Source organism: Bombus fervidus, chromosome 14 (genome assembly GCF_041682495.2).
Source record: "Bombus fervidus isolate BK054 chromosome 14, iyBomFerv1, whole genome shotgun sequence".
Taxonomy (NCBI): Eukaryota; Metazoa; Arthropoda; class Insecta; order Hymenoptera; family Apidae; genus Bombus; species Bombus fervidus.
In genome coordinates this window covers 1,174,523-1,190,028 of record NC_091530.1, presented here as the reverse complement: position 1 = coordinate 1,190,028, position 15,506 = coordinate 1,174,523, and the positions used below count along the sequence as shown (strand labels likewise).

Genomic DNA, 15,506 nt, shown 5'->3' with positions numbered 1-15,506 from the left:
TCTTGTAATGAGTCGGTAATACAGGAAATGACAAGAAATCCTTGGTCTGGTTCTTGATTTAAAAATTTACCACGTGTTAAATCTATGTTACATCTTATTAATGCTCCTACGATAATATTTGGGTATATCAGAATTAAGTTTGAAAGCAAATAATATTGCTATTGATAGAAAATTGATACAAAAAAAAAAAAAAAAAAGAGATGCACAATATTAAGAAGAAATATTTTATTACTTAAATTTATTCACGCGTTAAATATTGCAACGGCAAGAAATTGTTCATTTACACAAATGTACAACACAAGAAATTCTTAACTGTAGATATAATATATTCGTTACATCTTTCAAGATTTCGGTTCTGAGATAATTATACTCATTCATACGTACATACATACTTACATATATATCTAGAGCCATTATTATGTAATTATGCCTTTTTTTTATCAGTTTTCGTAATAAGCAATACGTGTTACAATAGTAAGTACACCGGTAATGTTTTAAGAACACTGATCCATAATGAATATTTCAACGTTAAAATAAAAGTAGAGAACCGTTGGAATGTACCTTAATATAAGATAACAGTATTCTCTCGAGAATTATATAATATCTTGTAATTTTCAAATTGCGTGTCTTGCCGCAATTTAGCACATCGTTGATTTTGAATAAATAAATTATTTGCAAGCTTCTGAATTCACGTCCTAATCATTATATATACACGATATAATATTGGAAAGACAATCAACCGACAGTGGAGCTAGTCAATTTCAATATGAATGACAGCAATGATTATGTCGGCAGTAACGTTTTAAAAAAATGCTATGTTGAATATTCGCCAAATTTTACAATGCTGTTAAATACTACCCTATTTGAGGTAAAAACAAGCCAATGCTTGTTTCATAGTATGTAATTTACATTTTTATATTTCGTGTTTTCCATTATTATTATTGGACTAGAATGTTATTCTTGCTTTTCTCTTACAACAGACCCATTTGCGTTCACAGATTCATCTTCTATTTCCCGGTTCCTTGCTTGTTGCCTCAATTGTGCTCTCTTCAAACTGGTCATTAATTGACTAGATTGATAAAGCCAGCTTGCCTAAAGACGAGAATCGAGGAAACAATACATACTATTAAAAAAAATATATATATATAGGTTTGTTTTAAACGTTATAGACATTTTTATCTACTTACGATCATAATCATGCAGTTCATCAAGATAGGCACAGAGAACACTACAGATATAAAGAGCCCATTGGAATCAAAATATTGCTGCCTTGAGAACAACCTATTAAAATCAAATAAATATATTATCTCAATTACTTATCAAAATAATATAATAATTCTTAGTAACATAAAAATTCTTACATCCAGTTAGATGCAGCAACTTCATTGATGCTTTCAGAGAAATATACCAAAAGTACTGCAATACAAACACTTCATTGCAATAACTATGTATAGTAAATAAGTTATTTTTAATACGAAATATACTTACACAGAGCAAGGAATAACATAATTTGAAAATTGGCATGGTTTCTTGTCATTAATGCGGTCATTGTGACAGCAACATGGAAAGTTAACAATAACGCAAGCCATGGATCCCGCCATTCAATCTGTTTAATTCAATTCTTCAATGAATTATAATTTAATTTAATTTAATTGTTTGTTTTTATGTTCTTTACAATGATACATGTTATATAATGAAACAGAAATATCTAATAACAATCAGGTATACAAAACACCAGCAAGTTGTTAAGAAAATAAGACAAAAATATTTTCTACATAGTTACGATATAACATACATCTATAATTACACATTTATATATTGTCGCATTGTACATATATATTAAATAAAGTGAGTCTGCTGTTCGTAATATACATACTGCCAAATCACGTTTAACGAATGAACGCGGGAACATGTCAATTTGATGATTGGCATATAAAACTGGGCCTATAATTTATCCGCATCTAGAAATGAGACGGAAAAAACGGCTTGTAAGCCGTGCATCGAATAAGCGAACTGTGATGCATGCATCCAAAAATAAAGTCTCGGCGAAAATATCGGTCAATAGTTAATATTTATTCCGTATTTCATAGCTGCTATTGCGAGTAAACTTAGGTTAAGCCATACGAACGAGACCGAATAGCGAAATAAATTTTTGAAAAATGCAGGTATAATAATCAAATCACCGATTGAAAGGATTGACATTTGCGTCAGTATCTTTACGTAGAAACTTTTTTGCCGGCGGTACTGAAAATGAAAGTGATCGAGAACGAAAGGGAAATAAGGAACGTCCTTTCAAAAACTTGAACAGATCCAGAGAACAAAATAAATTAAGAGATATCGGTCGTGGACGAATAAAACGAAACCTACGTAGCAAAAGTGAAGGTAAAATTTTTGTTACTTACGCTTTGTAAAAACGGAAGAATACCGTCGATCGGAGATTTGACTTGATCCTCCGACATGGTGTCGTTAGTTAATAAAATTCGGGCCACAGCGCCCTACTACAATCTCCTTTTGGTCGATTTGAACGCCAAAGGAAATAACGAACAATGCAAACGTAGATAAATGTCGCGAACACGGCGACACACGGAAAAAACAACGATCGTAGAGTCGTAGCAAGAACGATTTCCCGTCTTTTTCTTTCGTTGTTCTCGTCTTTCTCGTTTTGACGCATACACACGACTTTATAGAACTTAACAACGTTACACGTTTGAGACGTCATAGAGAATTCATCGTATGCGCATACAGCGCCATCTACGAGCGTGATGCAGATTTAAATACAGCATTCGCCCTCGTCGATATGATATCGACATCGCGGTACATACCGAGTCCCATCGAATAACATGTAAAAGCGTGATTCCTCGTGGAAAAATAAAAAAAAAATATATAGAACGAATTCTTTTTCATTTTCGGCTTAATTTTCGAGAAAATCGAGTTCGTAAATTTATCAAGTATACTCGAGCATGGTTAATTCCGACTTGGACAGGACTAAATAATCGACAGGAGGTCACTCTACCTGTGAAGATAACGTAGAATAAAATTTGTCCACCCAAGACCTCGGTTTTAGGAATAAATTCACAAATTTATTTTCCTCGGAAACAAAGCGTCTTGCGAGCGAATTTTACCTTCGTGCGAAACAATCGATTTCTTTAATATTGTATCGGTAAATGTAAATTAATTCAGTAGTTGATAAAAAGCTTGATCTTACGACTCCTCTAATAAAATTCATATTGTAACAATGTAATAATCTTTTCTTCTGTTTGTAGGTAAAGACATGAATTTAAGTAGTGAAAAGACAAAATTAATTCCGCTTAATAATATGTACATGGAATTCTAGATAATGTTATAAAAATGTGATAAGCAGCTTACATTAAAATAAACAATCGATTTGATCGCATTACGAAACGCTATGAAGAGAAATGTTTCTTTGCACGTATTTGGTCACGTGCTGCGCACTGCAGATATGTATATATGTAAATGTGAATGCGGTAAGTTTAATATAGTCTTTAACCCTTTGATCATCTACTTAGTTTTGCAAGAACGAAGAACATAATTTATAATTTTTATTCGAAATGAAAATTCGAAAATCGCTCTATATAAATCTGGTATTTTAAAATACAAGAAAGGTATTTTCAAAAACCCTATATTATAGGAAAGATATAGAAATACAATTTTTTACAATATAATTCTATTTATGAGAAGTATCTTCTTATTTATACGCTTGTTAGTGGTAAGTTAATGTATACAAACACGAAGAAAAGGATGAGTCTGCTAATTCCAAGCAGAATATACGATGATATGGATGATATGCTTGCGTAATTTGAATAATATAATTCAATAATTTGTAATCCTGTTATGGTTAATCTATGTTTGAGGTAGAAATAAAAGAACTGAGGCGTCGATTTCGAAAACAGAAAAAATTGGAGAAACTTTCGAGAATTAGGAAATTTTTGAATTAATTATGATTATTAGCAAAAATAGGATAATTGATTTCGGTTAATCCTGGTAAACGTAAATACAAATGTAAAAGGGTAGACGATCTCTAAATAACGAAATTATTTTCTCAATAACGAATCTCGTGCAAATTCATGTTATTGTTAACACAATTAAAGAATTACGACCTATGATGTTTAGGATATATGTTTCTGTATGTTACGAACATTCAATGCGTTTATGTGGCTATCAGTTCTTCATAAATAAATAAATACGTATGTGAAAATACGTAATATAATTATAATGTACGTTTGTCTTCCATTCGATATCTTCTTCGATTATTAAACGACTAACTAATGGCATAATTAATGCAAAGGAAAAATATCAATCAGTCGACGCAATCTGATTATAATAATTACAAGGAATAAAGCGATACATCACCTTAACAACGATATAACAAAAAACTTTAAAATATATACAACGTGCCATCTTCAAGTCGTGATTGCAACATCGAAGTCTTCCTTCTACTCGGAAGACTATTTTCTTTTCGAATTACAGTCGCAATTTGTTTTTAGTTGTTGTAACACGATACGAAGATAGAAACACACTTAATTCGTTATTTTGAATCAAAGCAATATATAAATCACTGTATTCTAATCGTGACCTTTTTCACTGTTCGGATATTCGCAATTTATATTGCTAACACATTGCTAATGAACGTTATGTTGAAATTGTTTTATAATACAATTTTTCTGCGTATTTTTCAACGCGAAATTATCGTTCATTTCATTACTATTCGGTTTCATTGCTATTGTATCTACTTGGTTAAGAAGTAAATTATGAAAATATTATAAGAACACCCTTATATTAGCGATTATAATTATACGTGTAGTAAGTATTATAACTTACCATTTCTTGGTAGAAAAAGAAAGTGACGTTTTACCAAAAATATGTATTCGTTCGTTGAATAAATCGAAGGACGCGCGTATCGATAAATACTGTGTTAATTGTATTGAAACTTTCTGTTACACTTTTATTACAATTGTAGTTTCTTTATTAAAATGCGAATTTTAGGGAATATTTTTTCAATAGTTGCTTTTTAACAAAATCATGTATCGTTCGTGAATCAATAACGATACGTGATAATGGTTAACGATGATCTGATTTTGATCTATGTTGATCTGTGCACAAATCTTCATAAATGAATTTCAAATACATAAAATTTAAAAGTATAAATCTTATGACTTTAATATGCTTTGAGGTAAGTTAAGTCTTCTTACATCTGAAGAAATTGAGCTTTTGGTCATCTTTGATGATTCTCGCATCTTCGTGCGATTGTGAAACTCGCCGGTCCAAGAAGCCAAGTCTTTACGCAATATGTCACCAGTTTCTATCAGAATACTTTCGATATAAGTACCTTTCTTCGCACCTCTTATCTCCTACCTGCAGATAAGATCAGGAAGAAGAGATGCCGCAACTATTACCAGTCATAAAATGTACATTTATTCGAAAATGCAGTTAGTCTTAATCGAAGATGATTTTTAATTTGCTTTCTTCGTAATTACAATTTATATTTATTCTAACGTAATCAACTACGCGTGCAATTTTAAGCGAAGAACACCTAAAAGATCAATTTTTCTATCCGCTTCTCATTATTCGATTCTTCTTCACGATGCAACTAGTTTCGAGCGACGCAAATTCCAAAATTAGCTTCTTTAATAAATTCTCTTTTTCTCGATAAAGTAAAAGAGGCTCGAAATGTCTATATTTATATGGAACTTTCGTTCATTTTCTACTGTAACCAATTTCACGCAGAGAAAATTCCGAAATCTCATTCCCTCAGCTTCCAACTCTGTTCCAATTCTAAATTCCTCCTCGTGTATCCCACGTAACGATGAAGTCAGATTTAAGTAAAAAAACCCATTCTTACAATCATTCTGATTAATACGAAATTTAGAAAATTTCCTTTTTTTCGTCATTTTACAGATAAGATTATCTAGTTCATCTCAATCGCAGACCCATCCTCGATATCTTCGTAACAATGGTCATTGTTTTTTCGACCAGTCGCGGAGAGACGCGATCGCGAGGAAGCGCGTCAACGGAAGTCGTAAATTCCCGTTACGATTCGAATAATCGACGCCAGAAACAGAACGGTCTCCTTATTTCTGTTAGGATAATAGGGATGGTTGAGCGAGTACAACACTGCGGTTAACAGGTTATAATATAAATTTCCAACAACTATGTACAGAAGATATTTAGTCTGTTACGTAAGGTATAAGAGAAGTAGATGATTGATTGACAGGTGGATACCCGTTAAAGAAACATCGACTGATCTGTAGTTGTAAATCTAGTGAAGTCCGGTAACGATGTGTGGTGAGGAAAAACTCTTGTTCGGTGATGATCGCCCCACCACTGGTCGCTTGCGGGTGGAATCTTGGGAAACACGTGAAAAGCCATACGTATGATGAAGGGACGCCGATTATCCGAGATTTATGACAATGGGCTTGGGCTCGAAGTTAAATAACGTGTCGCTATACATCCTGGGAGGGGCATGTACCTAACAGAGGTGTAAAGTAATTAAATAACTCTCCTTAAAAACAAGGATTGACTCGAGGAATACGGAGAGGAGTGTATAAGGGCAGTTCCACTTGGACCGAGGGTCAATTCGAAAAGTTCGACTAGCCCAACGGACGTAACGGCCACTGTTCAATATAGCGACTTTAATTACTTTGTATTGCTCCGATATAAATATAATACTCCGTTCGTCCGCTGCTTATCAATCGATGACTCGCCAGTGTAGGCGATCACTACGTTTCCGGGTGACAGTTTTATCAAGTGACGCGCGTTCAATGTGCTTCGGTTTCAGTGTACAGTGTACATTAAGCGACACGAAATCAACCGACGGAAGAGTCATAAAATCGGACCGTCGTCGCTGCGTACCGATTGGACTTTGAGCGGTCAAAGATTGGATCGAGATGGTGGATTCCTTCTTGTGCAAGATATATCAGGTCACAGATATATCGTGGTTGTCCTGCTGTGAGGATCATTTCGTCGGTAGTTAGACGTTCGATACATTGCTGGGAATATTAAACAGAAGCATGTCGTTCGAGTTGGATACGACACAACCGGAATCCGAAGCCCTGGCTTTTGCTGAGAAGGAGCTCCGGGAGACTGAGAATAACACAAAGGAAGGGCTCGCAGCCTTAAAGAAATATATCGAAGGTGAGTTTTCAGCAAATTTCTTTCGATGTTCTCTTTAGCGATCTTCTTTACTTTTGGCTCTATCGCGTGTTTAATTCCGAAGTGTTTCCTCGTGTAATTCTGTCGCTATTTTTCTTTAACGCGACGATGGATTCTGTAAAAGTTTACAGAATATTTTTCTTTTCGGTATTTAACGTTTGGCTAGGGTTTTAGCGAAATCTATTAGTTTTTGATATTAATCAGAAATTGGCAGCGATCCAACGGGGAAATGTAGGATATCCGTGCTCTAAAATTTTATCTTCGCCTTGAAACCTTCGTCTCTTAAGGGAAGAACGTGTTAGACGCACGATGCGATAGTTTTCTTTTATGCGAAAAGTCAAAGATTATTTATATCGATGCGAAGCTTCTACAAGTCGATACGATAAATCGATGAAAGTGATCTTAATCTTCACGGCTACCAACGCTCGTAAACAGGTGAACTTTTAGAACCATTAGGTTACGTGGCCGTTGTCGAACATAGATATTTGACAATTTATGCAAGCTTGATCGACTATCTCGTTTCAAATTCTCCAGTAAACAAAATCAGTCGAAAACATTCTGTACTACATACTGGCTTTGTTTTTCCTTCCATTGTTATCCATACTATATTAAGAAATTATCTTATATTTAAGAAAACAGCAAACTGGCGATAATGCGCATAACAAATACACAGTTCATAAGAAACTTTAAAAATATCTCGTATACGATAATCGCTTCGTTTCTAGATTCAACTTTTATTTCCAATGGTTTTATTAACAACATTCTCTGTCGTGCAATGTAACTTGTATAAATGTAATAGATGTAGCACGTTTTATATAACGATTAACGTTATTTACTCGTACGTTCATTGCTATAATATGTAGAAACGAGATGTTTGCAGCATTTTAAATTTAAATGAAAATCAATATTCAATAGACGGTGTAAATCAATTCGCGAAGACACCTTTTCTTTAACAATCAAAAAAAGAAAATTGTTGATTTTTAATAATTTATCTGCAAAATTTTAATCGATTCCAGTTAATTCCAATAGATATCGAAAAGAGGGAAGAACATATTGAAAAATCTTTGAAAGTGTATAGAATTAAGAAAAGTATAAGGGATATTTTAACATATTCAAAGGATTGACGTTATTCTAGCCAGCTCCGAGTGCATCAGAACGTTCACTGACGGTCATCATCGCCTCTTCGATAAGAGCTTATCGGTGTGGCTGTACAGTAGCGTTCGAGTTTTCGTTTAAACGCTGTCTATTTCACAATTCTTGAACGTTGATAAATACAGTCAGTACCGCAGGTACCCGGATGTAAACGATCAAAGATCGTTGGTAATACAATTGATTAAATTTGTATCGATAATGTTGTGTACCTCGACCCTTGGTGCTAAAAGGTAAAGAGACTTGTATATCTAAGATAAGATTGTCGTTGTACCGGCATAGAATCGTATCATTAATGCCAGAAATAGTGCCGACGAAAAAACATTGGTACTCTTTGTTTTATACCTTTTCTTCGCAAATTAGATCGATCCAATTCGATATATTAATATTGGTTAAATATGGAAAGAGAGAATACTTGCCAAAGAACATAGGACGAGTTTCTTCTTATTTGTAAACAGTTGCGAATATTACTGAAATAGAATTACACTCTGGTTAGAAACTTTTGGCAGCCACTCTACACGAGAATGTTGTGCAAACAAAAATATTATTGCGATTATTGCGAAACAAATTTGTAAATACAAAAAAAAATAATATAATCATATTTTGAGGTCGATACGATCGTAGCTTAAAAAGTTGGTACATTTAGCGAATAAGGAAATACACTCGATTGTTTTACAACACATTGTTTTGTATTGTTGAAAATAATGTTTTGACATAGTACGATGGAAAAATTGCGACAGTCTTCCTTATAACGCAATATTCAGCACAACACGGAACGAACTGACCGCTATTTTTATGAGAAGGTTTCAAATTCTGAAAAACATGCAAGTAGCACTGATCATGCAATTTAAATTTTAATAGATTTGCAATGCAATTCGCCTAGTTTATTTTCGCGTAATTTATTTGCGAATAACATCCACTGTAGACTGAGAATCTATCACTGTTATCTTGGTCAGTTCAGAAGTTTCTTCGATCATTGGAGATAAAGTATAATTATAGTTTTCGCTGGAGGTCGAGTGGAAGCAAGCATTTTTGTACACATTGGACTTTTTTCATTTATTGACAAAAAACAATGCTAGAAATCTATCGATGAAAACACCGATATATCACGCTTAACAATCTCTATACAATTTTAGACAAGTTTTAGCATAATTTTTTAAACGTAATTCAGCATACGTAATAAAGTTCTTTTTTCATTTTGATCGCTTGTCCTGTTACGTTTCTGACTTCAGGAACGAGTCGTAGATCGTTGCAATTTCCTTAACAAGGAATACCGAGGTAATTTTTTACGGAAGAGGTTTCGCTGTGAGCACGCGAGGACAGTTCGATCTTCCACTACTGTCGTGACTGATGAAATGAAAATTATTTCCCGAGTGAAATATAGTTTCTATATTGAATTGGATGAATTGAACGAATAACTTGTGCGCGTGTTCGAATAATTTCATAAAATTCAATAGAACGTTCTGAAGATTTGCATCTATGGATCTAATGGAAGATCAAAACTCTTTTGCTAGTTATGGAAATCTAGTCAATAATCGATAATTCGTCTTATTATTCGACTGCAGAGTTTTATACATTTTTAGAAGATTTCGTTGTTAAATAAAATTTAGTATATATATGTTTCTAATACAAGTATTAGTTATATGTCTAAATAATATAAAAATATAATATTCTTTATAATATTTCGTGCATGAAACAGGTTTTTACTTTGTTTCACTGTTCTTATAGATTTGTAAAAATATTTCCAATTAAAGTGGTTGCTGCAAGAAGGACTCGGTTCAGGTAATTTGAGTAAATTAATAAAAAATAATTCAAAGCCAATTAAACTTAAATCACTTTTTGAAACGTGCAACAAGTACATTGTCAATATATACCTATGGCATAGCAAATTCCTCAATGGTAAATAAGCATTGGGAACGAAGATCAAATACAGTGAACAGACACGTTTACAAAATTAGCCGCAAGATCTCTATTCTCGTAGCAACCATATCGTTTCGATACTCTTGTATTTTGTATATTTAGATAATTGCCACAACGGTATACTTAAGCGTCTCAATTGAATATTTGCGAGTCTTAATGTTACGCATTCAAATCGCCTCATGCTCGTATCGGATAAAAATAAAGTTCTTACGTCACGTGAGATTATCCGTACGTCATCCCTCGTTGTTTGGCCGCCAAAGATTCACGTATCGTTATTCAGATTTTCAATATTTTTATTAACTCGAAGGAATCTCTAATCCTGTAAATATTTTCCATTTACGGATGATCCTTAGAACAGTCCTTAGGTTTGTTGCGCGTTCTTATAAATTACAAAGAAGGCGGGTATCTACCTAACGGGTATCAACAATGTCACCCACGAGCCACGTTGGTAGAAGGCTTCCTCCTCCTATTTTCATCCATTAACGTTGGCTACAACCAATGGGCATCGGGGATCGTTACCTTCACTTTCCTAATGAAAAGCGTGAACAACGAATCCCTTTTCTTCGTTCAAAAAGCACACCCACACTGAGCTTTCCTCCGTAATAACACGAGAGCGGACAGTCAGTCAGAAGCCCGGCGCCAACTCGAAAAGAGTCAAAACTTAGTCGCCAACTCGACAAGTTGCTATTATCTATACGAGTCGAACATTTTGAACCTGATTGTAAAAAACATTGTAGCCTAACCCAGAAGTATCTCCGAACATTTATATAATCGGTGAAATCAGTTGTTGGAAATGAAATATATACTACAACCTGTTAACCGCAGTGTTATACTAACTCAATCATCCCTATTATCCCAACAGAAATAAGGGGATCGACCTGTTCGTGGCGTCGATTATTCTAATCGTAACGAGAATTTACGACTCCCGTTGACGCGCTTCCTCGCGATCGCGTCTCTACGCGATTGGTCGAATTTACAAGAATATACACAAAATTTTTATGCTTTTACTTTTTGCGGTTGTCTTTGCTGCGACGTTCGGTTTGCATTGTATAAACATATACATAAACAGTAATAGTAATACCCAATAGCGATAATAATTATGTTTAAAATTTAAGAACCTATGACTAAAAATAGTTATTTAGCTATTAATAGCTATTTAGAGCTATGTATATAATCTTATCGTCGTTGTTTCGATTGTAAGCCTATACAGTCGAAACACCTTCGCGTTTCTAGACGTTTCTTGCTTGGTCGTAGCATGAATTTAGTCACATTTTGTGACGATCCTCGCTATCTTAACTTAACTCTCTTCTCTTTCTCCTTTCTTCATTCCTCTATTTGTTTTATCTCAATCCCTTCTCCTCGTTTCTCCACAACTTCAACAGATTTCCTTCTTATCTTATCGTCTCTTCACATTCCCGTGCCAGTATCTTCCAACGACGATAAGAGAGTGTAATTGTAGATATTAAACAAAAGCGTTAAAATTGATGAATATTGATATAAGGAATAATTGTAACTATTGTAGCTCTACGTATTTTGTAACTTTTATGTAGATTTTTTAGTTTTCAAAATATTTCCTATATAATTGGGTATAAAATTCGGGTAATTATATAGAAAAGGACACGTCTCGCCGATTTCAATGATCTTGAAATATATTGTCAAGATCGATATTCCGCACAACTTTTTTCTATACACGTTATCGCTTGATTTACGCTTTTCCGAGATGTTTGGAGAAAACTTTGGTATAGTTTACGTTACGATCACGCTTCTTTCTGGAATAGCGAAATGCGCTTTTACGTAGTCCAACTTAAACTGAATTTATCGATGAGATAGGCAACCACCTTTGACATTGTATAAATGAAAACGAAAAATGAACGAATCATGGATTAGACTAGATCGCTAAAGTATTATTTAGCCGCTATTAGGCGGTCGGCAATGCTAGTGCGAGATAATTTTCAATGTATCTATTTATATATGAACTGATATATGAAATATGAACGCTATGTCTTATCTGTCTATTTTATATATATAAATAATTAGAGTCGTACGTATCTATATATGTATGTCAGCCACGTGTAGCTTAATGATAAGCACGCACGATTTTAATCTTTGATTTGTATAAAATTTGATTTGTTGCAAAAGTATATTTGGTATACATTATACGGTATACAGGGTGCTTTAATTTTTTCCGACCAAACGTTCTTGTTAGTACATTTTATAGATCAAGATTAAAAAAAAAATCATATAAACATTATTGGAAGTATTGTCAAAGTTTTATAACAAAAAAAAAAAAAAAACGATATACGAATGAGCAGTAACAAATCTGCTTTACTACGGTATAAATACGGCGAATAGATCAGGAATATTTACATGTAGTAGTAGTTAAAAGGTATCATAAAATTTGTGCAGCTCCAACTCTGATCTTATCTTGCGATTGACAGCGACAAGACTGAATTTATTAATGTTTAACATTTTTGCATATTATTCGTTAAAGTTGATTATATAAAAATCCAGTCATTTATATATGGTATTTACAGTGAAAGTTTTATGAAAGTTTTTTGTGAACATCTGGGGACATTCTTGACAACATAATTCAAGTTCGTTGAAATCGGTGAGGCCGTATCCCTTTTTATGTAATTACCAAAGTTCGTAATTCCGTGTATCTATAAAATAGATATATTATATCTAGAAAAAGTTTTTATAAACGTTAGATAAAAATCGATGATTTGAATAAAAAAAAAAAAAATTGTCACAAAGTCTACAAATCTAGGTATATATATATATATATATAATTCTTCCGTGACATAGTTATAGCTACACTTACAATAATTATATAATACGACGAACATTGTGCTTAAAGAAAATCGATATACATGTTTATATCGAGCGGAAGAAGTTAAAATACTTTTTCTATTTCCCTGAATTATACTTCGTTACGACATCTTCAATTCTAACAGCCATAATATTATTCGCCATACATTTCATACGTTTTAACGTTATTCATCGACTTGACCATTAATAAATTTCTCATTTTCATTTTCAGACGACAAAACACTCCATTTTCGTACGGACGATGTTTTCCTTTTAATATTCCTGCGACCATGCAAATTCTACGCGAAGAGCGCCTACGAGCTGATGAAGAGGGTCGCCGATTTTAAAGATAAAAACGCAATTCTGTTGTCTAATTTGATGCCAAACGACGAGAGGGTCGCTATGCTCGAGCACAACGTGGTGAATGTCATCAAAGGAAGAGATCACAAGAATCGAAGAATACTTATCGTTAACTGCGGAAAGTCATGGGATCCGTCCGCTGTCAGCGCCGATCAAATATTTCGAGTGTTGTATTTGGTTCACCAGCTTGCCATGTGGGAGCCGCTAACTCAGGCAAGTACGATAGAAATTGTCAACGGACAGGCTGGTTTTATAACGCTGTTGGTTTTGTAACGTTCAATATACTCGTGATTATATGGTTATGTAAAATATCTACGATCGTAGCTGAGAAGATTATTTCTTCCTTTGGTAGTTCGTGACTTGCTTTTCAGGCATGCTTTCATGTTCGTGTAAGAAAATGATTCTCTTTTACAGATATACGGAACTGTCGTCATAATGGATTTCGACGGCCTAAGTATGAAACAAGTGATGGGAATGACACCATCTTTTTGTATGAAACTCTTGACGTTTATTCAAGAAGCTATGCCTCTGCGTTTGAAAGAGGTTCGTAGACAACTTTGATTTAAGGATTTTGTAATATTTCTTAGTATCTCGCAATGTTGCGCGTTGTTACGCATGAATTCTGGATTTTGACAATTCAAACGAAAACTATAGGAGGAAAACATGATAGATCGCACCAGTTTTCTTATGGGAAAGGGATTTTTAAATTCAATGCATTGTCACCTACTTCCACCTAAACGAATCTATTCTTAAAACTTTCGAATCTTAAAAATTATGAAAATCTTCAAAATCCGGATTAATGGAACTAACTTTTAGACCTTTCCATAAATGCGCCAACGTCCGTAATTTAGTTATGCGTGTGATAGGATCGACCCATAAATAAAATTACTTTACGTATAGTTTTAACGCTTTTGATTAATAACGTCGACTATTCTAATCGATCGTAGGTACACTTCGTAAAACAACCGTTCCTATTCAACATGGTGTGGCAGATGTTCAAGCCCTTCGTGAAGGAAAAGCTAAAGAAACGTATGTTCTTCCACGGCAACAAGATGTCCGCCCTTCATGCGTACATTCCAGTTAGTCACATTCCGAAGAACTATGGGGGAAATTTGCCGGAAATCGATTACACCAGTGCCGATTGGTATCCTGTACTGCTTCAGCACGAAGATAAGATCAAAGGTAAGATTTAATTAACCTATTTTAATTAACCTTCATTGTTTCCAATCGTACGTTATACAGAGACAAAAATCGATGTTGTATTCGAGTCTTCCTAAAATATATGCTTTATATTCTTTAAAAATATAAATTTTTTATAGAATTTACAAAGGACATAAATATATTCTTTTGTCTTATAAATGAATTTAGTAGAAATATGTCAATTAAAATGTGATAGAAGATTACAGAAAAGGAACACTCGAATAAATCGGGATGAAATACAAATTTTCGATATAATAAAGCAAGAAACTGATACAATTTCTTCTATTTTTTAGAATGGAATTCGTACGGATATCGTAAAAATGAATAATCAATATAGGAAAACGAAGAGACTAAAACAATGAAGCATTCGAATTATATCCACTAAAGATCTTTTTTCCACTGTGATCACGTTCTTGTACAAAGTATTTTAAGAATATCAACAATTGCTATTGTTGTACATTTATAATGGTTTTATCAAATTACTATTAAGTGTATAGTTTTGTACGAAACACTATTATTTCTGTATATTATAAATAATATTTGCTCACTCCTAAAATATCCTTCGACAATGAAAAATATGTTTTCAAGAGAAGTATGAACGATGAGATTATAGCGCAACAATTTTTAGCTTGATGCACAGACGAAATGAAACTTATCGCGACTTATTTAACATTTCCGATGCAGCCGAATTTTTTTGACATTAAAAATATTTCAAGCTCGCACAATGTATGCAAAAGATTGTGATCGATATACACGGTATACATGATTTTTCTTTGCATCTTCTTAAAATGTAAAGCAAAGAAGAAAATCCGAGTAAAGTATAAGCGTAAAACAAAAAAAAAAAGGCAGAATAGCGAAAAAAGGAAAGTAGTTGGAATAAGACTTTTGAAGCAGATGGA

At 33.6% G+C, this 15,506-nt stretch overlaps 2 protein-coding genes across 2 annotated transcripts; one reads left to right on the top strand and one right to left on the bottom strand.

The window, feature by feature from the left end:
• Positions 1 to 210: 210 nt before the first annotated feature.
• Positions 211 to 2,638, bottom strand: Tmem18 (transmembrane protein 18). The gene is made up of 5 exons (XM_072017383.1): positions 2,403 to 2,638; positions 1,489 to 1,606; positions 1,362 to 1,416; positions 1,188 to 1,281; positions 211 to 1,092 (listed from the first exon to the last, which is right to left on the bottom strand). The coding sequence occupies exons 1-5, from the start codon at positions 2,457 to 2,459 to the stop codon at positions 955 to 957; spliced, it is 462 nt and encodes a 153-aa protein (XP_071873484.1). The 5' UTR covers positions 2,460 to 2,638; the 3' UTR covers positions 211 to 954.
• Positions 2,639 to 6,777: 4,139 nt separating this feature from the next.
• LOC139994359 (clavesin-2) lies at positions 6,778 to 15,303 on the top strand. The gene is made up of 5 exons (XM_072016918.1): positions 6,778 to 7,152; positions 13,280 to 13,620; positions 13,822 to 13,950; positions 14,355 to 14,589; positions 14,901 to 15,303. Exons 1-5 carry the CDS (start codon positions 7,029 to 7,031, stop codon positions 14,933 to 14,935), a joined length of 864 nt encoding a protein of 287 aa, XP_071873019.1. The 5' UTR covers positions 6,778 to 7,028; the 3' UTR covers positions 14,936 to 15,303.
• The last annotated feature ends 203 nt before the right edge of the window (positions 15,304 to 15,506 follow it).

What these genes read in the sequence shown, in the direction of transcription:
- LOC139994359 (XM_072016918.1), top strand. Translation starts at nt 7,029, where the DNA reads ATGTCGTTCGAGTTGGATACGACACAACCGGAATCCGAAGCCCTGGCT. An exon ending in CTTAAAGAAATATATCGAAG is followed by an intron (nt 7,153 to 13,279) that starts GTGAGTTTTCAG and finishes TTTCATTTTCAG; the next exon opens with ACGACAAAACACTCCATTTT. An exon ending in GCACGAAGATAAGATCAAAG is followed by an intron (nt 14,590 to 14,900) that starts GTAAGATTTAAT and finishes TCTATTTTTTAG; the next exon opens with AATGGAATTCGTACGGATAT.
- Tmem18 (XM_072017383.1), bottom strand. Translation starts at nt 2,459, where the DNA reads ATGTCGGAGGATCAAGTCAAATCTCCGATCGACGGTATTCTTCCGTTT. An exon ending in TATGTTATTCCTTGCTCTGT is followed by an intron (nt 1,417 to 1,488) that starts GTAAGTATATTT and finishes TTTGTATTGCAG; the next exon opens with TACTTTTGGTATATTTCTCT. An exon ending in GTTGCTGCATCTAACTGGAT is followed by an intron (nt 1,282 to 1,361) that starts GTAAGAATTTTT and finishes TGATTTTAATAG; the next exon opens with GTTGTTCTCAAGGCAGCAAT.